Source organism: Erpetoichthys calabaricus, chromosome 16 (genome assembly GCF_900747795.2).
Source record: "Erpetoichthys calabaricus chromosome 16, fErpCal1.3, whole genome shotgun sequence".
Lineage (NCBI taxonomy): Eukaryota > Metazoa > Chordata > Cladistia > Polypteriformes > Polypteridae > Erpetoichthys > Erpetoichthys calabaricus.
Genome location: NC_041409.2, coordinates 39,967,008 through 39,992,188, shown reverse-complemented (window position 1 = coordinate 39,992,188; position 25,181 = coordinate 39,967,008). Strand labels below are relative to the sequence as shown.

General features: G+C 39.4%; 1 protein-coding gene across 5 annotated transcripts in view; it reads left to right on the top strand.

Annotated features, from left to right (window-relative positions):
* Positions 1-14,101: 14,101 nt before the first annotated feature.
* The window catches only part of smoc1 (SPARC related modular calcium binding 1), a 228,174-nt gene continuing 217,094 nt past the window's right edge, over positions 14,102-25,181 (top strand). For 3 of the 5 annotated variants that reach the window (XM_051920077.1, XM_051920076.1, XM_028821148.2), the window contains exon 1: positions 14,102-14,439. In XM_051920077.1, coding sequence (XP_051776037.1) covers positions 14,338-14,439 — 102 coding nt within the window. In that variant the 5' untranslated portion in view covers positions 14,102-14,337. The remainder of the gene's footprint in view (positions 14,440-25,181) is intronic. The other 2 variants (XM_028821147.2, XM_028821149.2) reach the window with 1 other exon arrangement.

The following is a 25,181-nucleotide window of genomic DNA, read 5'->3' as shown; positions in this document are numbered from 1 at the left end:
ACACACACTCATTCATACATACTAATTAAGCTCAAAATAATCTGAAGCTACTGTATATGTTCATGTGAACATCCATCCATCCATCCATTATCCAACCCGTTATATCCTATCTACAGGGTCACGGGGGTCTACTGGAGCCAATCCCAGCCAACACAGGGCGCAAGGCAGGAAAAAAACCCCGGGCAGGGCACCAGCCCACCACAGTCATGTGAACATGTTTTCTCTTTTTGACTTCTTCAGAGTAAACCACAAAATTACCACCTTTGTGAAACTTCTACCTACAAATATCCGAATCCTGGTAAGAAGTGTCTTGTGCTCACAGGCATAGCCCTAAGTCCATCTTCATGATCTGAAATCAGGAGTGAAGCCTCCGAGGAGTCCTGTGTCTCTGCAGCCCCAACATATAAGGACCTCCAATACTATCCTTACACTTCCTTATGTGAATGTGAAGCCTCCAGTGAACTTGACATTGGTCTTCTCTTTTTACCTGTGAACAACAGAACCCCCAGGTGGCATTCATAAGGAAACAGAGCCAGGAAGAGTCACCATACCTGTAGTCTCTATATCCACTGATACCCAAGGAGACTAGATGACATGTTTAACAATATGTAAACTGTATGCAATGCTGCCTCCTGGTGACTCTAGTAGTCACACTACCCTGCTAAGGTTACCTTTAAACATTTAGATACCTTGAAACTCTTTTCCTCATTTGATGTGATGGCTATCAAGACCACATTACCTCAGTGCTATTTCATTAGTTCAAACACAGTTTTGTTCTTCACTTTTATTTTTTTGCAAAATGAAAAAGGTCAGAAAATATTATTTTAAACACCTCTCACTGTTCATCAGCCTAGCAGTGATTGATGTATTTCGAGTTGTGGTGCTGTATGCTTTGCTCAACCCCTGAGTAAACTTAGGAATTGCACTGAGGTGGCATAGTAGTTTGCTCTAGAAAACTGGGCTGAAATCCTTGCTTGGTCACTGTCTTTGTGGTGTTTCTCCCCATGGTAGGGATACTGTGGTTTTCTTGCCATATTCAAAAGACATGTCAGTTTGTTTGATTGGCAACTCCACACTGGACAACTGTATCAACAAATGTTTCCAGCTGTACACTGGCACCTCCTCCAGGGTTGGATTGTAATTTAAAATGTCTAGAACACTAAATAACTGCAAGCAGTGATATAGCATCTATTCAAAGGTTTGATTCAAATTATTTCAATTATGTTCAGTCAATTATTAGAAATAATAAAAATAAAAAATATATAGAAAGTGAGAAACATATCCACGATTGGCTTACTCACTGACTGGCAAGAAATTGACATTTTTCAGAAACAGTTTTCAGTAATCTAGTGGCCCTGAGGCCCACAAAAAAAATCCAGCCTCACTGAAGAGTTAATTTAATATTGAAAAAAATAAGATAAAATTCAGATGAGGTTTTGCTTGTATAAGTTAGAAAGAGCTGTGCAGATGACAGCATGTCAGATTTCAGATCAGCAGCATCATCCTGCTAATGTTATTTGTTTTATTCTTTAAAATTATTATTGTTATTTATGTTTTGTAAATAAAATATATGCAGAAGAATGATTATTAAAACTGTGCACTGAGTTAGATAAAAAATCAAGAATTAACTAGTTATTACTATAAAATAACGTGGGTTTCCTCCGGGTGCTCTGGTTTCCTTCCACAGTCCAAAGACATGCAGGTTAGGTGCATTGGCGATTCCAAATTGGCCCAAGTGTGTGCTTGGTGTGTGGGTGTGTGTGTGTGTGTCCTGCGGTGGGTTGGCACCCTGCCTGGGATTGGTTCCTGCCTTGAGCTCTGTGTTGGCTGGGATTGGCTCCAAGAGACCCCCATGACCCTGTGTGAAATAAGTTTAGGGAGTACTTTCTGAAGGCAGAATATATGTGTTGTGGCCACAGGAGGTACTCCAGCTCCCCAAACACCTAACACAAAGGTTTAGATACAGGTATAAAAACACAAAGAGTCTTTATTGTCTGAAACACTTCCTTCAGGCATTTCCCACACCACAACTACAAGTACAGTTAAGCACAATGATACACACCATGTAACTCTGTCTTCTTTCTCTCTCCATCACTGCCTTCTCCGCTCCTTCCAGCAAACTTTGTCCTTCGTCCTCCTGACTCTGGCTCTCAGAGTCCTCTCTGGTGTTCCATACACATAGTCGAAAGCACTTCCGGGAGAGGCGGAAGCCCTAAGAAGTAAAAATCCCATGTTATCAGACCCGGAAGAGGCCCTGTGCATGCTCTCTTGACCAGTCCTTCCATTGCAGAGGCATCCTAGCCAGATAAGAACCTGGCCACCCCTCACATTATATATACAGTATATATATATATATATATATATATATATATATATATATATATATATATATATATATATATATATATAAAGACCTGGGTTCGCTTCCTGGGTTCGCTTCCCGGTTCCTCCCTGCGTGGAGTTTGCATGCTCTCCCCGTGTCTGTGTGCTCTGGTTTCCTCCCACAGTCCAAAGACATGCAGGTTAGGTGCATTGGCGATCCTAATATATATATATATATATATATATATATATATATATATATATATATATATATAATAGACGAGACATTTTCAGAGAGATAATTTCAAGTCCCGCAAGACAAGACTTTGTGCCAAGAGATGAATTCAAAACCTAACAGGTCCAAGCGGGGGCAGAAATAAAAGACAAACAGTAGAAGAAGAAAAGACAAAGAGTAGAAGACAAAGTAGAACATTGTAAAGAGGTTAAAAAATGTTAGCGTGTTACACATGCAGAGCAGGTTATGAAAGTAATAAAATTCGAAAGTCTCCAAAAACTGACAGTAAAGATTGCATTAGTGCTAACAAATGGAAATTATTACTCTGTGAAATAAAGGAACAGAGATTGAGAAAAAGAGAAAAAAGATTGAATATATGGACATAGATGAATATGACTGAAGTATATAGATATTGTTCGGCTTTAAAGTTTAAGTCAGAGACTTGTAAATTGTCTGATTCGTGTTGCCATCAGGGAAAAGTAATGTTTCTTGCCAATGAAGAGGCGAATCCGTGAGAAATAAAAGATTTGTTATTTGGTGAAAGTGAAATCCACAAACAATACAGGCAAAATATCCGAATGTACAATAATCTGTTCACGTTCTCATCATTCAATGCTCAAAACGTAGATTTACACAATTCAGGACCATACGCTATGAGAATCTGTGGTCCCGCAACAATTAAAGCTGCAACATAGAATCGAAAGAGTTAAACAATTGGACGTATTAGAAATTCGACACCCAATAATGGATACAAACCCATACGTCCAAAAGTAATGCACTTTACACAAAATTTATCTGAAAAATACGGAAAAATAAGTTTTCTTGGATTTCTGTATGAATCCGAAAGGCCACGCTCGCATATATAATAAATCAACACGTGACAAATTGTCAGTGATAATAGTTTCAAAAGACGGAGATATCAAAGATAGAGTTGATATTCGTGTTTATCCAAAAGCACAGCACGATTTGTCGCAAGTGGCAGATCTGGGAAATGACTAGCGCATAGGGCCCGAATGGGGGTTGGAAAGCGAACTATTTTCAGTGTTCTGTAAATAACAAGCTTAAAGTCTTTAAATGAGGTAAAATCAGTCAATGTTGTCCATAACAACAGGTTGCTAGTTGGACAGAGCCAAGGTGTTGCATATTTCCAAGTAGGTGTCACTAAAACAGCAGTTTAAAATCCAGGGACAAAAACCTACTGATTACATTGAAATGTTGAGAGACTAAATTCCTTGCCTAGTGCTTCTGCCAACCTGATTACAAATCAAAATATTTGTTGAAGACCCCCAGCTACCCTCAAAAAAGGCACATCCAACAGTGTATCACAAAGGGTTACTGTCATCAGTTTGTATGCCTTAATCATAGCAGTTACTGCACAGTAAATCAAAAGGATGCCAGTTTAACAACACTGACACAGTGAATGTGCCATTTCACCTGCTGACATAGACAATGTGGACATGTCTAAATAACCTGAGTGCCTTGAAATATTATTTATTCACAAAATGAAGTGTGAGTAATCATTTTCCTGTTTCTTAAAAAAAACAGTATATTGAATTTGGTCAAATCTGACCATACATTTTTGACAGCATTTGCTCAGTGATGGTTCTGCTAGAAAAGAAGTAACCTCTAAGGTTTACGTCTGGTTTCAGGACACCAAAGAGCTGCTGCTGGTGGTGGACATGTCATCCTCACATCGGCCTTATCTGTACACAGAATCTGATGAGGCCCACTCAGTAATAAACCCTGTTGACAAACAGCTGTGCCTCATCTTTAATATGCACCATGGCAGCAGAGAGGGACATGACTGACCACAAAACTGACTAAGTCAGAGAATTGGGCCAAGTCAGAATTTCAGGCAGTTGATTCTTGGAGCTTATCACTTTTTTTTAACCACCTCATAAAAAGATGCATGATGTTTTGTAATTCACATGAAATTAAGTAATTGTAAGCTATTTCTTACAGCACTTTGCCTATACTTTTAAAGGGAATGAGAACTTTAGCTTGGGAAAATATATTTTAAATTGATACAGTAGCAACATTAATGATTTTATCTATCTATCTATCTATCTATCTATCTATCTATCTATCTATCTATCTATCTATCTATCTATCTATCTATCTATCTATCTATCTATCTATATATATATATATATATATATATATATATATATATATATATATATATATATATATATTATGTGTATATTGTGGCCAGTGGGAAGACTGCAAAGGAGCCAGGAAAATAGTTGGAGCACCAACCGGACTACTCTGTTTAACTGTAGGCATTGAGCCAAAGAAACAAATGAAAAGGAAGGCAGTTTAAGCGCAATATTCAGTCAGCATGCTAATCTTAACAAAATAAGTGGTTTTGTCAGTGAGAGCTCCTTCTCCGTTGCTAGTCATTTTTATTGTGACCTGACTGGAAAAGGAGAAGCCTGCTTGGGGCTGAAGGCAGGGCTAGGCTCCTTCCTTGGGCTGCCTCGCTTTTTCACTGCATGCAAAAAAGGAAGACAGTGTTAGCAACAGCACCCCTCTTGTCCTGGGGTGGTACCCCTTACCTCAGTAGAGCCCAGAAAATGATCCCTTCATGCCTCATGATATATACATACCAGTGTGGCAATGCAAAGGTGACTGGGGGCAATAAGCCTTGCATGTCTGCTGAGTACCTCAGAAGTGTAACATACAGGGGCATTAGCATGCAAGAGAGAGAAATAGTGACAGTCTGGGACATCTATTGGTCTTCCAGGACTCTAGAGGGGTAGCAGCCTTTCCTAACCCTGCTCCAGTAGATAGAGTGAGACCAATGAGGAAATACCACAGGAGGCAACACAACCTCCTCCCTAGCTGGGAAACCAGCCTGGAGAACTGGCAGTGATTCACGGACACCACATGCCACTAGAAGGCAATCTAGTCTGGTGTCCTTGTAACAAATGGAAGGCTACCACCAACCCTGAACCTGGTTCTAGGGCTTGGTCAGCGTTGATCCCAGGTTGGACTTTAAAGTCACCTCCATAGAAAAACTGCAGAGTCAGGGAGAAAGTGGGCAAACACTTCAATGCCAGGACGGGAGAGCCTAGGGTCTGAGACAAAGAGAAGTGTAAGAGGTGAGAAAAGCAGTATGTTGAAGAAGTACATTGATGGGCAAATAGCCAAGTGACCATACTGGGTACGCAAACATTCAAAGCCTGTTTAGTCAAGCCAAGTAGGGCATCTGATTTGACATTTTCCCTTTTCCTTGTTTATACTTTGTGTTCTCCTTTTCACATAGGTTACCCTTTGTTTATTTTGTCTAATAAAGACACAATTCTTGTACCCTTTTTTCACTTTTTTCTGGGTGCAGAAAAAATATATACATATATATCATGTATCATACATACACATTATCACCTTTCTTAGGGTCAGTTACTGTGTCCGCCCTATCAGGTAGAACCACCTTTTGCCTCTGAGGGGATGGCTTCAACAAAGTCCTCAAAACACTCATTATGGGTTTTCATTCATGCTGACCCAATAGCCTTGTCTGCAAACCTTCCATTTCACTTCTTCCCAAAGACATTCTAATGGATGTAGATCTGGGGGTATTTTTAATAGGTTTTACATTTTCTCCTGGTTCATTCCACATTTTTATGATCTGATAATCATTTACATTTCTGTGGTGTTTGTAGAGTCTGCTTTTGGCACCTATGCATGTATTTTGTTTGTTTTTGCTCAAGAAATGAACTTTTCATTTTATTTTTTTCTAGAAGTTTTTTTGAAGTTACTGTTATATGTCAACACCATTTTTGCATTACTATGGATGTCATGCTCTTAGTGTCATCAAGTGAGTGCAAAAGTGGGTTTTTACAAATGAATCAAGTTGTTACTCCAATGAGAGCCTTGTTACTGATAATCACTGTCCCCGCACTTCTCTTCATACGAATGGTTAGTCCCTCACTCACACGCTTTGACCTTGCGAGATAGATTAATTTATGGCTGTTACGAGGCCATTGACATTCAAAGCAAAGAACAAATTAGGAAGACTACATTTGATGAAAACATACAAAAAGTTTCGTATTTTCTTCCAAACTCAATCAATTTAAGCACTGATTACTTTGTGGGACTACGTAATAACTTTTTTGTAGAATGTAGAGCTTGTTATCAACTTGAAGTTGATGTTCTTTGATTTTGGAAATTCTGTTTGTAATTTTAAACTGTCAAGCACAATATTATACAGTATGGTACACTTGATGATTTATCAATTTCAAATTTTAAACCTTTTGTTCCACCAAATAAACAAAACATGTAGCACTAGGACTCTCACTAGGACTCTACATACCTTCACAGTACCTCCAACTTGATCCAAATACAACCTATGTGTACCACCAACTTTTTGTTTACAAAACAAGCACTGATGGTTACTATCTTTATCACTACACTATAACGGTCAACATTGTGCACTATCTGGTTGTCCAAGATTTTAGATTCCATATAACAAAAACTTTCTTGGTGGTATTTAGTGTGCAATCTGCCTACTTTGGAATTCCTTGTCATCTCAGTGCCTATAAACCACCCAGGCCCAGAATCACCTGACCAACCATGGACCATAAAGCCCCCAACAACATGCTTTGCATCTGAGATGAGGTTCGTCTCTTCAGCTGTAGTTTTGTGGTTCCACCAAATATCACCTTTGCCATTACAGAAATATAACTAGAATTTGGATTTACATGTCTGTTTTGTGATGTGGCATATTCTGTATATTTTTCTGTTTTTATACATTATTTTACTCTTCAGTTATGGTCTGTGGCGGGTTATGAACCTCAGAGAATGTTTTGTGATGATTATTTCACTCATACTTTAGAATAATCTCAGTTTTGTTTCAAGTTATATTTTCTGTTCATCGCTTCACCATTTTGTTTTTTGGTGAGTGCTGAAACTTTGTAGCTTAGCAACCTCACACATCACACAAGTGATACTTTATAAATTGGCATCATTAGTTTGTTGGCATCTGAGATTATGGATTAACTATCAGAAAATGTAATTGTGTTTCAAGGTGCAGATTGTGTCTAACGTTTATAGAATTTAGCATTCTGTTTTAGCTAAGATTTAGGTTTACGTTGTAACAAAGGTGCTATATAGGCACCTGACCGGACACAGATGGACACATATGTATAAAAACCAACAAACTTTTATTGTTCTTCACCTGTGGGGTACGTCTTCCCCATAATCCCCACAGGCACAACACAGTCCCAAGTGTACAAATAAGCACTTCAAAACACACCACACACTTCTCTCTTCCGGCACCACCACTCCTTCTCTAAGCTTCGTCCTCACCCAACCGACTCTGGCAAATGAGTGGTGGTTGCTGGCTTCTTTTATTAGGTACCCAGAAGTGCTCCAGGTGCTTGATTGCCGAAACTAGTGCCCAAAAGGGGCTAGCAGCTCCTGCTGTAGCACCCCCTGGTGGTGCCTGCGGTACCCAACAGGGCTACACCAAACTCCCCATGAAGCCCTGCGGGAGTCCGAGGCACCACTGCAACCCAGGGAGGCTGCCATCTGGCATCCAGGGGCAGATATTGTGGTTCCCATGCTTGCTCCCCTGGAACATATGCTGCAGGGGCATCCTGGCCGTACATGGGCACCGTGCCATCCGTCACAACTTTTAGGTGTGATTTTGCTGTCATTTTGATTACAACTTGTTTTTGACTTCGATTTCTCACTGGTCCATACTCCTGGTCCTTTAAACATTTTTATCTGCCTAATTCCAGCCTGGCATAACAGTCCAGATTACATTGTCAAGATCTTGGCATGAATATAAATGATTTCTAGCAAATTTAAGCCATACTTTTACGTTTTGTTTATTTTTTTATTTTTTTAAGTGCACAGTGGTTTAATACCTGATCTCATTTGTAGATCACATTTGTCCAATTTCTTTCAAACAGGTGATTCTTAAACCTTAGCATTGACGGTGATTAAGATGAATTTATACCCTTAACTTCAAACTCTTGCTGATTACTTTGACTATCTTCAATTATGACATTGGCCAAATTTAGTGGGCTCAGAATTTTCTTCGCAAGCACCATGTTTGACTGACTTTGTATTTCTTTGAAATTGTTTTGTAACTCCTTGCAGATACATGGGCATCACCATTCTTTCTTTTGAAGTCTTAGAGAAATGTTTCAAATGTTGACAGGCTGTGTTAGCACACACCATTCAGTTAGACCAAACTATGCCAAGATTCTCATCTTTTTGTGAAGCTAGGCACTTCAATCTGTTCTTGAATTATCCGGCTAATCTCCCTGTTTTGTGTGTCATGATTTTGAGCTTAATGACCATGTACTGAAGAATCGTTTGACAAATGTTTCTTTTTGCAATTTCTGCCACATCTCCTTGACTCATTCACTGTCACTCACTGACTGACAACAAATTCTAAACTATTTCTAAATGACTTAAAGAAATGGATCACACTGATGAGACTGAAAACAACAAACATTCAATTTCATCTAAAAGGTAATTTAATCAGAGAAGAAAATCAGAGAAAAATCAGGACGATGTTTTACATTTTGTCATAGGAAAAGGTAATTACAGAATACCACAGATGTTAGGATGTCCAACTGCAAGTCAGTGGCTCTCTGATTTGAGTCCTGCCTGTGTCCTTTGCTTTTGTCTTGATCTCATTTATGTTTCACATGCAAAAAATATACAGAAGAACAACTATCAACAATACCTAAGTGCTATCAAAAAGTGTTTATTACTCATAAATGATCTGTTGCCATTGTTTTAAAAAATGTAAAATACTCTCACTATTCATTTTTCAAGAAAGGATTCAAGAACCACGAAATGAACCTATCATTTTGCCTACTTAGAAGGGAAACTAACTACCTCTAAGAAAACTGATTGTCTGCTGAGGTCAGAAGACATGTGACGATCACTGACACATGACTGGCAACAACTATGGACATGTGAGACGCAATTCTTGATTACAAGACAACTCGCACCTTGTCATATGACTTGCAACATAAAATAAAAAAGAAAAACTTCCAAAAGTAACAATGACATTCAAAAATGGTTCAAAAGCTTAAAAAACAAATACAGAAATGCATAGCTCCACCAAAAGTGTGCAGTTTTATGTTATAGATCCCATTTGCAGTCATGTGAATTTTTGAAACAAGAGGCCACATTATAGAAAATGTATATAAATATCAATTGTCACTGTGCTAATTTTGTTGTCTTTCTTTTGGTTATAAAACAAAACTAAACAAAGTTAGTGATGTATATACAGAAAGTCTTAAGAACAGTAACTGAACCCTTAACTGTGCTTTTTGTCCATGCATTATGAAGAGTTTGTAACTTGTTTATAACTTGGATGTTTCCTTTCTTTCTACCTGTTTTAAGCCTTCAGACCTTTTGGTTAATTGAGGGAGCGTTTCTTCTTCTGGTCTCATTTGAATTCTCTGCTTTGACTCTTACTCTTTCAAACAAACAAAAATCATCATCCTTGTGTACCTGATGCACAGACGACTTCTGCTTTCTAAGGTTTGTTGACTAAGTAAAGAAAGTGTCACCTACAGTCTCAGTGTTAATTGTTTGTTTGGATGCTGGCCGGTCAAGCTAAAGGCGTTCTTTTACTCAGCCATAATGTGGCTGTGAGCGTGAGAAGCAGAGTTCAGTCTCACTTGGGGGTCAAATGTATCAAATTTTGAACATATTAGGCAATTTCGTTTTAGGTGTCATTAGGCATACTTCACATGCATGCAGACTGTGGCTGGGCTGGACGAATCCAAACACCAAACTTACTCATCTTTTGCTTTGAACTTGCTTGTGCACCCCTAATCCCTTCCAGAAAGGGCATAAATTGTGGCAGCATGGGAATCTTAGGGTTTTTCTGGCCGCTTCTTGCAATCAAAATCACAATGTATTTTAAAAATATGTAATTTTGGGAGTATGAGACTGGAGTGAATTACCAGTTTTATCCAATTGTTTAACTGATTTAAGATTCAAAGCTTTTTTCATATGAGGCAGCAATAGCATGGGATGAACACGCAGACTACACACTCTGCACAACTGAAACTGCACACTTTATGACTGGTGTGGTCAAGTGCTTGATGGTCAGCGCAAGGCCACCAGACAAATGAAAAAATAATTTTCAACATATAGGGCTATTCTTTCCTCACTGGGACTCTGTACTTCTTTGAAACATGAGCATCACACTTCTGGCTTCTTTTGTTAAAAGTTGGAGGAGTCCACATAAACTTCTTTTCTTCCTGAACTACAAACACACTGAAAAAATTAAGAAGTAGAATAGCTGATAGCAGGACTACTTTGGGGACCTTAAACAAACTCAACTTGATGTCATTTTGGACAGTCTAGGGAAACAGCAATGGACAAGCTTGTTGGAGTGAATGACCTGTTCTCATCACAAGTGCCCAAATGTTTTCAAATTTAGTATGGCCATCCACAGTGGAGTGTGAAAATCAAGATGTCTTGTGCTTGATGCATTCCTTGTATTACTGTGGCTACTTTCATGGGAGCAAATGTCCTGACCTTTTTATACCTCTTTACTGGAGACAGTGAAAATCTCAAGCTGGAAGCCCCATGCTAAACATGAAAGGTTAGGTTGCGCATGTGCACACACAGCCAAGAGTACAGAGAACACTGCAGGGCCAATCTGTCAGCCCTTCTACCAGAAGCAGAATTGCAGGACTTGGCCCAAAAACAATGTCACACATTACAAGAGGATAAGTGACAACACTGAACATGTGACAGAAAACTGAAAAATAAAACTTAAGAAGACAAATCTGAGGGTTACTATTACCATTTTAATAATAAGTCAGATTACTGAGGAGCGATTTTTACTTATTTTTGCACATCTGTAAGGACTGTGCCCACTGGCCCTTAATGCAGAAATGCCACTAGGCACTATAGACTAAACTTAGCAAATTGCTTTTAAATGTTTAAAAATAACTTCATACCTAAAATTAATTCAAGCTTCACTTAAAATAATATATGCATCTATCGCTCATCTTACTTGCTAAACCAGCTCAGCTTCACAGTGAGCCTGTGCATATGCCAGCAGCACTTGGCACAACTCAGAGCAACTTTAAATAACATAGATCATAATTTTGAATAAATTGAAGAGGAAGAAAACAAAAAAAAAGTTAACCAGCTTGATAGCCGGCTGGGGCCATGGCCTGTTTCTGCAGCATTGGATTCAAGGTAGGAACCATTCCTGGATATGTCAGTAATGTCCTTGGTCTGCACCTAAGAGTGAAACATTTCTCAGGTGGCTGTGGACTATCCATATGGGGCTTGACTACTTGGAGAAACTGCCATAAAAACAGCTCCTGAAAATGGTGGGGGAATACAGTACTTTAAAAAATACTATAGTCATGCCCGCCTGGTACTGAAGTCCATCAGCCTGACCATGCGACTACCACCATGCGACTACTAGTCGGCCTCAAGTTTGGACCCTAGCCTTGGATCTTGGGAGACTGTAGCATATGAGTGGTCTCTGACCATGGGTGAACTATGTTAGGCATGGTTGGAGCTTTGTATGTGTGGGCACAGGGACGAAGCAGCCATGAGCATGTGGAACAGCAAAAGACCTGAGTGGTGTGGAGGTGTGGCTGATGAAGAAACTTTAAAGGCCAGCCATCACCAGAAATGTCAGATTACTCATGCCGTTCCCCTGTCTCTTAAACAATACAATACAATACAGTTTATTTTTGTATAGCCCAAAATCACACAGGAAGTGCCGCAATGGGCTTTAACAGACCCTGCCTCTTGACAGCCCCCCAGCCTTGACTCTTTAAGAAGACAAGGAAAAACTCCCAAAAAAACCTTGTAGGGAAAAAATGGAAGAAATCTTGGGAAAGGCAGTTCAAGAGAGACCCCTTTACAGGTAGGTTGAGCGTGCAGTGGGTGTCAAAAGAAGGAGGTCAATACAATACAATGCAGAACAGAACAATTTCTCAATATAGTAAGAAATAAAAAATATAAATTTTAGAAGTACAGAGCAGAATTTAACAGTAGATGATATATCCCATAATAAGATTTGGATTTGTGTAGAGTCCTGGAGACCTCATCCTTCAAGCTGCCTCCCCCATTTGGCCATTCCACGGCTGAAACAGTGCTGGGCCAGCCAATCCGATGAAAGGACCCCTCTTTCCCACGATTCCTGCGATCCTCCATCTGGGATGGCTGTTACAGGTCTACCAAATAACACATCAAAACAGGGACTTGAAGGACTTGTTATAGTGCATCAGTTATCCACTTATTATCTAAAACAAACAAAGCTTCTGTTAAGAACTTGTTATGTGGCAATAAGTGGCTATCAAAAGAACAGGAGGTTTATAGTGTCAGTATAATGTAGACTAAATCTCAACAGGTAGCCTAATTATGGAAGTTTTGCTATTGATAATTTGTAACTCTTGCTGTATATAGGACCCAAAGCAGGATTTGATAAGATCATGTTTCGTGGCAATTATTGATTCAGAAACGTTCCACTTCTAAAGTCCCTTTTCTAAAACATTAGGGGTTGCAATTTCAATCTCAGTGCAAGTTCATTTCTTATGCGTCCCATTTAGAGTGGTTGTCAGTCCACACAAGTAGGAATTTCACTATGCTCTACACTTATGACAATAATGACTCTAGAAACCTGTAAAATCTTTAAGTGCCTTAATCTGCTTGTCTTTGTGGTGTGAAAAGAAAAGTGCAGCACTTCGCGATTTTTTGTCAATATTTTATTGTTTTGAAACAACAATCATACAGTATAAGTAAAAGAAAGGATTTTCCATTCAGCACGTAACACACGATCAAAGTAAGGATTTCTGTGATTCCACAAACGACCACCATCAAGCGCACAGCCATCCCACCCAAATATGCAGGTGTGAGTAAAACACGCACCGTCTACACCGGCAATGACCAGGCCAGGGGTCAATGCAGGACCCCGGAGCGACAAATGCTGTGCCCACATAATGGGCACGTAATACCTAAAATATTTCGTTTGTAATTCCAGAAAGGTGTGGCTTGTCTGGACGTAGTGGCAAAAGAAATTGGAAAGTCGCTAAACCGCAACTTCATCCCTTCCCAACCTCGTATTAATTTAACTTCACTTAGATTAATAATCAAGCCTAACGTGAAGGGCGCTAAACATGTTAAAGACTCACGGATGAAACCTGCATATTTTCATTTAGGAAGATTTTTTCCCTCTGCGTTTTAACTAAAACCAATAAAGACCTTTCGTCAGAAAGTACATCCATTCCTCTACTGTATTTCCATAAATATTGTCAGTCATTTAAAAAGTCTCCGCGTGTAAAAGAGCATTCTTCTAGATTTTGGCAACAATGCACAAACTGCAGCTCTTAAGCCGAGGTAATGAATTGCAGTGCCATATCTTCATTGTCTTCAACTTCAAATGAAGTACTCGCCTGAAAAAGTGGCTGGAGACCCCGCCCCCTCTCCTTTTATTGGTCAGCTAGGAGATGTTTGGCTTTTATTGGGTCAGTCGCGTGTCCGTTTGGCAATGTGCGTCTCCCCCACGGTTTATAACAAGAAATCCAATGGCAGTTCGATGATCAAACCTACTGCGGGGTCTGAACCTCAAAGGAGTTAAACATCTGCAGTGTGTCGCTGCCTTCCTTTCATTGCTTCAAAGTTTTATAATTAACGGCTAATGTGTCGCTGCCTCTGCACGGAAGGATTTTGATTTTAATATTACACTGGATTTTAAAGTCCAATATAGTTAATACTATCGCTACAAGATTCGTTTTTAGAGTTTAAATATAGCAAGTTTGAAAAATCCTAAAATGTTTTTAAGGCAACTGGCAGCTTGTACTTTATTATTTTCTGTTGGTTTATTTTTGTCATATCTTCCTGGCAGTAGCTGTCAGAGGTCATCGATGCCCAGGGTAAGTCGAATTTCTTTGTAATCATTTTATAAAGAATGAACTTGCTGTTTTATCTGCGTGTTTTACTGTTTCAGCCGCGATGCCTTTTATCTCTGAGTCTGAGACCAAGGAAAGCGCAGAAGTGGGCACCACGAGTCCCATTTCGCTTTGAAGTTGTCCCTTTTTTGTTGCTTCACAACGTCTTTCAGATAAAATATGTCTGGGTAGCGCTTATTTTTTGTAATCTTTTGTACCTCAAAGCCAGTGATATAATAACGGGACTCCTGGTAATTACTGTAATACCTTTACTGCGCACATCATCATGACATAAGCCAGGCTTCTTTTAAAACTTACTTCACTACAGAGTCCAGGGTCACTAAATGGTGAGGATTACTTAGACTGTCACTTTAAACTTAATTTCGATTCATAAACCCACTCCGAGGAAAATTTATTTGAAAAAAGAACGGTGGCAAAAGCCAAAGCACTTTGTCGCTAACTGAGATCAAGCCAACTTTTATTGTTTACTACCTTGGTAGAGACGTTAATTTAGTATCCTGCTAAAACTTTAAAAAAACCAAAACATTTTCTGTCGTCCTGAAAAACCGTGAGGGGCTTACACTTTGTTAGTGATATTATGATAATATAGGCTGAACGGGGAGATAGGGAGAATTACGACAAGTGAGTAATCAGTCTTCAGCTATCGTGATCTATCTATCTATCTATCTATCTATCTATCTATCTATCTATCTATCTATCTATCTATCTATCTATCTATCTATCTATAGAATGATCTGTAATATTATATATACAGTAGCACATCACAACAATTTTATAATTTAGAATATTGCACTTTTCACAGCCCACGATAACATGGATCTCAAAAGAGTCCTGTTTGCAGTGTATTTGTATTTTATTAATTAACTTAGTAATAATAATGCAATTTAAATTCTATTACTTTCCTAAACAGTTTTGGATAATCAGGTTTTCAAATGATGTAGTCTTGAACTGTGACTGAGTGTAAGTAGGTAAACTCAGTGCTGAAATTACTTTATATGGATATATATGTATAGAGCCATTATTTTCACATGTACAAACTACAGTGCATCATATCACCACTTATACAGTGCCTTTCCTATCTATCTATCTATCTATCTATCTATCTATCTATCTATCTATCTATCTATCTATCTATCTATCTATCTATCTATCTATCTATCTATCTATCTATATAGACAGGGAGATAGATGAGCTGTGCATGAAAATCACAATATAGGTTGATAATTAAGGTGTTAGGATCCTAAACAAAATTCAGAGTGTCCCTCATGAAAATAAATAGCATCAAAAGGTAAAGAGCAGCTTCAGGGAAACCAGTCACCGAGCTTGTTGGACATTCTAAAACATTAATCTCTTGTTGACAACAAAAATAAAACTCTTTGTGGTGCATTAAATTATCTTGGCTGTGAGCATAAAAAAATGACACATAGCATGATAAACAGAGGGAGCTGATCAAATAGGTACCCTCATTGCAGTTACATTGGGTCATAGTACCGTGGTGGTGTGGTCAAGTTTCACCCCAAGTTTGTCTGTACAGTCTTTACTTCAAGTCAATTAATACGCTTGTGGTTCATTGGTAAAAAATACACATAAACATGTGTAGTATAGAAAGGCACTATATAAGATAAAGGTTGCTAGTTTTAATTTGAAAGCACCAAGTAGCCCACAGTCCCAGTCATTACTACACTATAAATGTGGTAGTTGTGTGAATTTTGTGAGTCGTTCATGCCCATAACTTATCTTATAACATGCACCGTTGCCCATACTGTGCTCATATTCTTTATCCCTGGTTGTAATTCATCCCCTGGCTGTCTCTTCAGATATTAACACATTGACCTGCCTCATTAGATTAAACAAACACATAGTACATACCCTGGGCTTTTCAAGGCATTTCGCAATGTCCTGGGCTGCTTGTTACAGTAGTCCGACTGGAGACTTGGAAGGATTATTTCATAGCCTGCCAAAAAGCAAACATAATAATAAAAATAATAATTGTAATTATAGCCAGAGGTGCAGCTGCCAGGAATTCTCAAACTTTTCTGAGTTTTGAATGCACGCTTAGGAACACATTGTATTGCCAATCAGTCACCGGTGTGTGAACGTCTCTGTGAGGATTTGCCATGCTGTGGATTTGTCGCCTGTCTGTACCTGATCCAAGACACTTGACTTATCAGACTGCAAATTAAGGCATAGAAAGTTTTTTGAAAGTACCCAGCACTTATAGTGTTAAAGCTCACTCGTGTCACTTCTTTGTCTTTGCTTTCAAGACTTTATAGGGGAAAGACACAAGTTTTGAGATTCCCACCACAGAGTCTTTATCCCACTTTGTCAGTATGAAATTCATCCTTTCCCATCAGATTATTTTTTTAAACTTACATATGGAGGAGCGCTCACTCCAGAAAGGCATAAAATACCATGCAGGTAGTAGTCCAGTCCAAGTGGCACAGAAAGAATAATCCAGGAGTGGTTTTTCAACTTGCATCTACATCACAGAGCTACAAACCTGTAAGTGTGACTGATGCCAGTGCCAGTGGCACCTTGAAGTACAGCAGCTCTCACTGTCCTGTCCTTGAGAACGTGGTTGATGGTTCAGTTCACACAACAACGAATTCTAAAATAACAACATATCCTCAACTCACTTCATTCATTTCAGGGTGTGGAGGGTTGGCACTTATCACAGCAGCATTGGGCACAAGTCAGGATGAAGCCATAAGCAGAGCACCAGTCTATCCCAGGGTCCAGTCTCGAGTACAACTAATATTTATTACAAGCTCAGGCACAAGGACAAAAATTACAAGAATTCTGAATGATGAGACTTGGCAGAATAAAAATCAGATACTAATCCAGTGAACAGAGATGGTTGGTGGCAGATGACAAGACCCTTGGAAAAGTGGCAACAATGTTACACTGCTACTTAGGTAAATGTTTTATAGAAGTCTCAACTTTCCTATTGGCCACAAACAGGCCTTTGTTACATATGTCAGCTTGTCAAAAGTGATTCAAGTGGCAGAGCGGTGGCTCTGAGGCTAAGGATCTACAGGAAGGTTGCTGGTTCAAATCCCATTACTGCCAGAAGGGCCCTTGAGCAAGTCCCTTAACCTGCAATTGCTCTAGGGGTGAAGTACAATGGCTGACCCTGTGCTCTGACCCCAAGGAGTATGGGATAACTACATTTTGTTGTACTTGTACAATGACAATATCATCCATCCATCCATCCATCCATTTTCCAACCCGCTGAATCCGAACACAGGGTCACAGGGGTCTGCTGGAGCCAATCCCAGCCAACACAGGGCACAAGGCAGGAACCAATCCCGGGCAGGGTGCCAACCCACCGCAGGACACACACAAACACACCCACCCACACTCCAAGCATACACTAGGGCCAATTTACAATCGCCAATCCACCTAACCAGCATGTCTTTGGACTGTGGGAGGAAACCGGAGCGCCCGGCGGAAACCCACGCAGACACGGGGAGAACATGCAAACTCCACGCAGGGAGGACCCGGGAAGCGAACCCAGGTCCCCAGGTCTCCCAACTGCGAGGCAGCAGCACTACCCACTGCGCCACCGTGCCGCCCACAATATCATTGAATTGTTATCATTATTATGTTCATGTTGATTTTCACCAGTCCAGAGTACAGTGAAATTCTTACTTGCGTCTTAGAGCAGCATATATTGTATTGCATGTTAAAACATGAAGGATGCAAGGTCAGACCGAAATAAAATAAATTAAGTAAAAGTTTGTTTAGTGTGTCAGACTAGATAATACTTTAAGTAGTTCTTAAAGTGGACAGTAGAGTTCATATTCCTACATCTTAGATGGCCTGTAGTAATTGCAGGACAGTATACCAATGTTGATTGACATGGGTGGGTGATTAGACTGTACTGCCTTACTCATATCAATCACTGTCCATTAACTTAGATGATAGCAAGATGGCACACAGTAATATTAATAAGAAAGCCTTTGGCTGCAGTGTTAATATTAAAAAAATGGGTCAGAGCGTTAATGCGTCTGTGAAGGAGTGAAGTGCCCTTCCTTAGTCCTAATACTAATATGGTGGACTTCTGATCCTGCTTAGCCTGGACCTGCACTGACCGATAGTGTTAAATTCACAAAGGCCATCTTGGAGTAGATTAGTATTTATATTAATAACTAGAACAATGACTGGACTGTATGAATAATATTGGTAAGCAAGGTGCCAGCCTTAAATAAGCTGGACTCCACTGTGAATGTTTCAGGTGTTAATATGATAGGCTGGACTGTACTGCTCCTACTGCAGACTGGACTGTTTTACTCACAGTGGCCTGTAGTATTAATTTCTAGAAGGCAGACAGAGACGGGTGTAATAGCCTTATTAGACTGGACTGTTGAGAGTGGACAGCTGTTGTCCCTAAACTACATGGACTGTAACCCTTCCTTTAATTAGACTGGACAGCAGTGGTAGAATGACTTAAAACGGTAGAAGCAGTAGTACTGACATGAACGCAGACTACAGGGAAATGGTTACTTTCACATCCAGCTAATATGCAGCACATCTAAGGTGAGCTGATAGACAGTGTATAATTGGCATACCTTCCACCCTTTGTAATTTTGTTGTGGCTATTAGCAGGCCTTAGCACTTATTTTACTTAGTCTTAATAACATGTGAGTGAGAATTTCACTGTGCTCTGTGCACATTGCATATTTTCTGCTTAAACATGCTATCTGATTCAATAAGGAGTTACATAAGCATACAAGAACAAATACAAGAAGCTTTTAAGCATACAATTATATACTGTATGTACACCTTCAGGTTATTATTCCATTTCTTCATCCTTCCTTTACACTAACAGCTTAAGTAAATGTTGTGCAGCCATTCAGTTCTCCAGCCTTCTTTCCACGAACAGCAGGACATGCTGCTATGGCTAGTATTATATTGGCTGGCTACATCTGACATGTGACTTATAACTGGACGTTTAACACTCGTACAAATAAAGCAGACTGGACTAAATTGTTTATTTTTGTTGAGACTGGACCACAACAGTCCTCTTATTACCACAGAGTTGGCAGAAATTTGCAGTGCTAATGTCAGCTGTAAAAACAGTGCAAAAAAAGCATAAAATAATAGGGCCAAGGCTGGCATCCTAACCCAGCACCCTGGCTCTTAAAAATAACCCTACAGGATGTTCTGTCTTCAAGAAAGGAACAAATACTTAAAATGGCAATGATATTATCTTTTATCTACTGTATAATAAAATGCTAATGTCTGTCTGTGTGTGTGCATGTGTCCAGTTCCTCCATGCAGTCTGATTGGTTAGTTTGGCTTTGGTGATGCAATCAACACAGGAAGTGCTGGGCAAGTGAGGCTGAGACACACGAGGGGGCATGGAGGCGTAGGAGGCACCCTGAGAGTCACCTTCAAGGATGGGAAGTATAAAAACAGACAGGATGCGAGCAAGGCACCTCAGGGTCTGAGAAGCGAGTTTTATAGGACTGCAGTCGACAGAGGGAGCACCGGTCAAGAGAGCTTCAGTCACAAACGGACTTGGAGGAAAGGTGCACAAGAGACATCAACTATTTGATTCTATTACCTGTCTTTGACAGATGGCGTGGCTAGTATACTATACATTTCTATTATAGCCTCAACAGGAAAAGTGGTGGAGAAGAATAGATGAGATGAGACATTTCTGTTGTAATTTGTAACACATGAAACACATGTATAATTTGCTACAAGCACACATTTGTTTGTAGTTACGTCTTCATTTCACTTCCAACTCATTTTTAATCCAGAATTCTTATTTTTGTGATGACTTAGAGATTCACAGAACAAGTGCCCATGGCTACTCTCCTCCTTTCCAATTTGCATGTTGCCCATTCCGTGTAATCGTCTTCTCATACATATTTTAAACTGTTTAAAGATCCTGTAAACTAGCATCACATGCAAGGTTTTCTAAAAAAAACAGACACATATATAAGAGCCAAGCAAGAAAAGCCTTTAGGGCTCACTATTTGTAACAAACTGCACGGCTATTGTGATTTTTCTTTACCAAAAACTGAGATTCCGGCTGGTTTTCCATTTGTTATTGCCAAAGCAGACACCCATCTCTAAACAGCGCAGCTTTGGCACACAGCAGAAGTGCTTAGTCATCTCAAGGTGGCAAGCACAACCATCCTAATTTACACCTGACTGGATTCTTACCTCCATAATGAGACTTTTCATCATTTTTTAAATCCTTTTTATATTTTTGGTGATATGGTGGTAAAAAAGCAGATCACTCCAGTGATTTAGTTATAACAGATTTCTAAGTATACTACTTTTATTTTATTTTTTAGGTTATTATTGTTCTTTAATTATGTCATCTTGTAAGCTTGACATAGTCGTCCAATTTGAAGATGCATTTCCCTTACCATTTGAATTTATTTATGGTGTACAAATTACTGATTTATAGAGGGAAAGTTATAAGCCTGTAGCCTTGTATATAAATGATACCAAAGTCAGGCACTCAAAGTAAAATAAAGGATAGCAGCTCTTAAGTGTAGTGTCTGAAATCTCTTCTTTACTTATTTGAGTTCAACGCATTCATCCATCTCTTTTCTTAATCTAGCCACATTGCACTGGGCACAAAGCTGGAACCAAGCCAGGATGGGCTCTCAGTTCCTGCATAAAACCCCCATTCATGTGTACATGACCACCAACCAAGTTAACCTTTATGTCTTTAAAATGTCTTAGGACAGTCAGGGTTTTGAACATACTGGCACTCACGGCACACAGGCCAACCCAGGGTGTGTACAGATAGTGGGAACTGAACCTGGAGGCAAAGACAGTGTGGCGGCAGAGCCACCCTGTAAGACTTCATGATGACCCGGTACACGTTAAGGTTTAGCACTGCATTTACTGGCCCATCAACCAGCTCTTGTCAACATTACAATATGACAATAGGTAATGACCACTGCTTAACCTGGGTAATGAAATAATAAGCTATTAAATAAATGATCCATCAAAGAGTCATTAAAATGATGGTTATTTAATTAAGCACTGAGGTATTAACACATATGAAAACTAATTATCTCTTTAAAGTAATCACCAAGTGCCCCCTTGGGCTCTGTCTCATTTCGTAGTCAGGCTCAGCACAACCTTGTGAGGCGACTCTCATTTGATTACCACAGCGAATGAGGTATGCCCACCTGCAGTTAAGAGGGAGGGTGTACCGCAGCCATGGCATGACGACACCTTTTTTAACTTAAAACTGTGAAGAGCTTTTATGAGTAATTGTAGTTTTCACAAAGTTTATGCACCTGGCATTAACCCCTTATTGTTTGAATTTGCACATGCTACGCTGAAGTGCCACTTAACTCTTTCAGGTTACAAGGCAGAACATTTGAGAGCAAAGCAGATGTTGCTGCTGCTTCCCAGCTCTTCACAGACCGGCCATTTCAGGTCAGATATATTTAGTTTAATTGTCTGTGGAGAGACAGGTAATACAAAGATGGTTTATTCTCTCCAAACCAGGCTCACAAAAAGTGGCAAAGCTCTATAATCCGCATAGCCTTCTTACTGTTATGTGTATCCCCGGAAAAATGAGCCAACAATGTTACATTTTATCAACAATGAAAGATGTTATTATGTGTAACAGAAACCTGCAAATACCAAAATATCAAAGGAAAGGTCTGTCGAGGATCCACTGCTGTACTGATGCAGATTTAGTACACATCATTTCTGTGACTTGCTTTGAGACAGTCACCAAATCACAATTGTGACAGGAGACCTGTGTGATTCTTTGATTTGATTTTCTTGTAAAATTTTTCTGTTTCTTGCACATGAGAGGGTATAATGTCTGTGCCTGATTCTCACAATCAATGTATTCCTTGTGTTATTGTTGGCTACCACAGCACAAGGCTTAGTGATGTCCACATTTCTTCTGAAACAAGAGTTATTGCATTGTGAACAGTGCTTAGGGGGTTACTGCCTTTCTTGTCCTTCCACTTGATCGCAGTCATTTTGCCTTTTTGAAGCTTCACCAGGCATGTTACGGTGCTTTGGTCGTACAGTGCCATAGGCATCAGTTTTAAGCAAGGTCTCAGTTTCTGCTTGTTCGAAAACTGCCTTTACGGCTTCTCACTTACACGTCACTGTATTTTTTTGTTAAAGGCCCCAATCCACTCATGAATATTGATGAGTTACCATAGAGTGGCAGAATGAGTAAAAAATTCATCATTTTTTTGGCATTATCATGTTTTTTCATCCACAAGATGGAAGTGCATTCCACAAGCTTAGCACTCCTTAACTCATCAAAGCAGATTAACCCAAATAGGACTCAGGATTAACCATATTTCCACAGAATTCCCAGCAAAGAAGTCACTTAGGATTAATACCAAAGAGTTTAACAGACCTTTTTGTACAAACATTTGTTGAATTATTTACAAAGTTATTGTGTTTTTCTATCCTTTTAGTAAAGTTTAAGTTGTTTTTTGTTATACATTCAAAAGATAAATTGCCAGGATGCTTGGTGTCTCTATGCTACTCAAGCATCAACCTTTCTTCCTGGGTTGGTTCCTGGCTTGCTCCTGTTGTTGTTAGGAACAGTAAATATTATATAACATGGCAGGGTGGCACAGAGGAGCAGTGGACCCCTGAGTTCTGGTTTTTCATGTGGTCCTCCAGTTATCCCAAAAGATATGTATATCATGTTAATGGCAATTTCAAATTGGCCCTTTGAGAGTGAAATTGTGGCTGTGGGTGAGTTGCATCCTGGGTCCTATATCCTGGTTTCAAAACCCAATACCCTGTTAGTTTGGAGCTTGCATGTTCTCCCCATGACTCCTTGAATTTTCTCATGAAACTTTGTTTTACCTCTGAAATCTGAAAGATGTCCGCCATACTAAAATAGCCTAAAGGTCATGTGTGTGTGAGTGGGCCCTGTGACACACTGGATTAGGCGCTGAGCCTCTGTAAGTTTGAATAGGAATAGTTACTTTGTCTTCAAATAGCCCTTTATACTTTTTAATAAATAAATTAATTAATTACATTTATATAATGCTTTCCTAACCTTCTCCAAGTGCTTTACATAAACAGTGGGAGGCAACATCAACCACCACCACTGAGTAGCATTTGCCTGGATGATGTGATGGCAGCCATTTATGCTCCAGTGTGCTCACCACATATTAGCTATTAGGTGGTTAAGGGGTGAGAGAGATAGTAGACGGTTAGAGACAAAGCCAGAATGACCAGGATGTGGTGGGCAATTTAGCCAGGACATTGGGAAACACCCTACTCTAAGGATGCCCAGGTATCGGTTTTATCTGAAGGACAGCACCAGTTTTTATAGCACAGTGTACCCGTCACTGTACTGGGGCATTAGGATTCAGACACAGACCAGAAGGTATGCACCTCCTGCTGGCCTCTCAAACTCTTCTTCCAGCAGCTACCCAGGCTTTTCCCGGGTGTAAGTAGTTTAAACCACTGTCGGGGTAAGGCAGTTGTACTTACTAATCATGGTGATGTGCAAGTTGATTAGCACTTCACTGTTCTGTGCACATGTGACAATAATGACCCGATAAACTATTATATTGGTGTCAGTGTGGCACAATTTTTAGCAGTGCTCCCTCAAACCATGCCCAGCAGACCGTGTTCAAATCCCAGCACATTATCTCTACAGAGTGTCCATGTTCTCCCTCTGTTTGTGTTGGTTTTCCTCCATCACCTTTAAGACGTTTGTTTTACTTTTACATTTGACTTAAAGTTGTCCATTTAACAAATGAGTGTGGATGTGTGCACAAGTGTCCACTGTGACATATTGGCAGCCTGTCTAGAGTTGGGTCCTTTTTACCTTGTGTCTGACAAAGTCATCCTCTGCTGTTCAGAAATTATTAATAGTTACAGTCATTTATTAATTTTTTAAAAAATTGTATTGTAATCATTCCATACAAATAGATCAATTTTAAAAAAAAAATAGGATTCAAAACAAATCAACCCCACCCCTGAGAAAGAGAGCATGGCCAACGGAATAAAACTTAAAAATAGTGAAAATAAATAAATTGATGAGTTTAATAGGCGGATACAGATAAATGGGAAAGAAAAAGAAATGGGGAGAGAATCTACTTCCTCAGTGCTTTAAGAGCTTATTCTAAAATATTATTGATTAGATCCTGCCGGGTTTTGAAAAAGTTCTGCACAGATCCTCTAAGTGAGAATTTGATTTTTTCCAATTTCGAATAATATAAAACATCAGTTACCCACTGACTTAAAAGAGGAGAGTTAGGATTCTTCCAGTTTAGCAAAATAAGTCTGCGTGCCAAAAATATAGTGAAGGCAATCACAGTTTGTTTGTCCTTCTCCAATTAAAGCCCATCTGTTGGATCACAAGTTGGATCTTGCCTTGGAAACATTTTGGACAATTTCAAGAGAGACAGATGTGCTCGATATATAATTTTGAGTTGAATAATTGTATGCTTTGCGCATGTGGAGCTCGAATGAATTCTCTGCATTGCTACCTTCTACTCCTTTTCTGATATGTTGAGTGAGAAATCCTTTTCCCATTGTCCTCTTGGATCTTTGAAAGGGAGGGACTGTAAAATATTTTTATATATTGCAGAAATGCTGTCTGAATCCTCGAGACTGAGCAATATTTTTTCCAGCATAGAGGAAGGTGGGAGATGGGGAAAATCGGGCAGGTTCTGTTTGACAAAGTTTTTAATTTGAAGATAGTGAAAGGAATGTGTTGCTGGAAA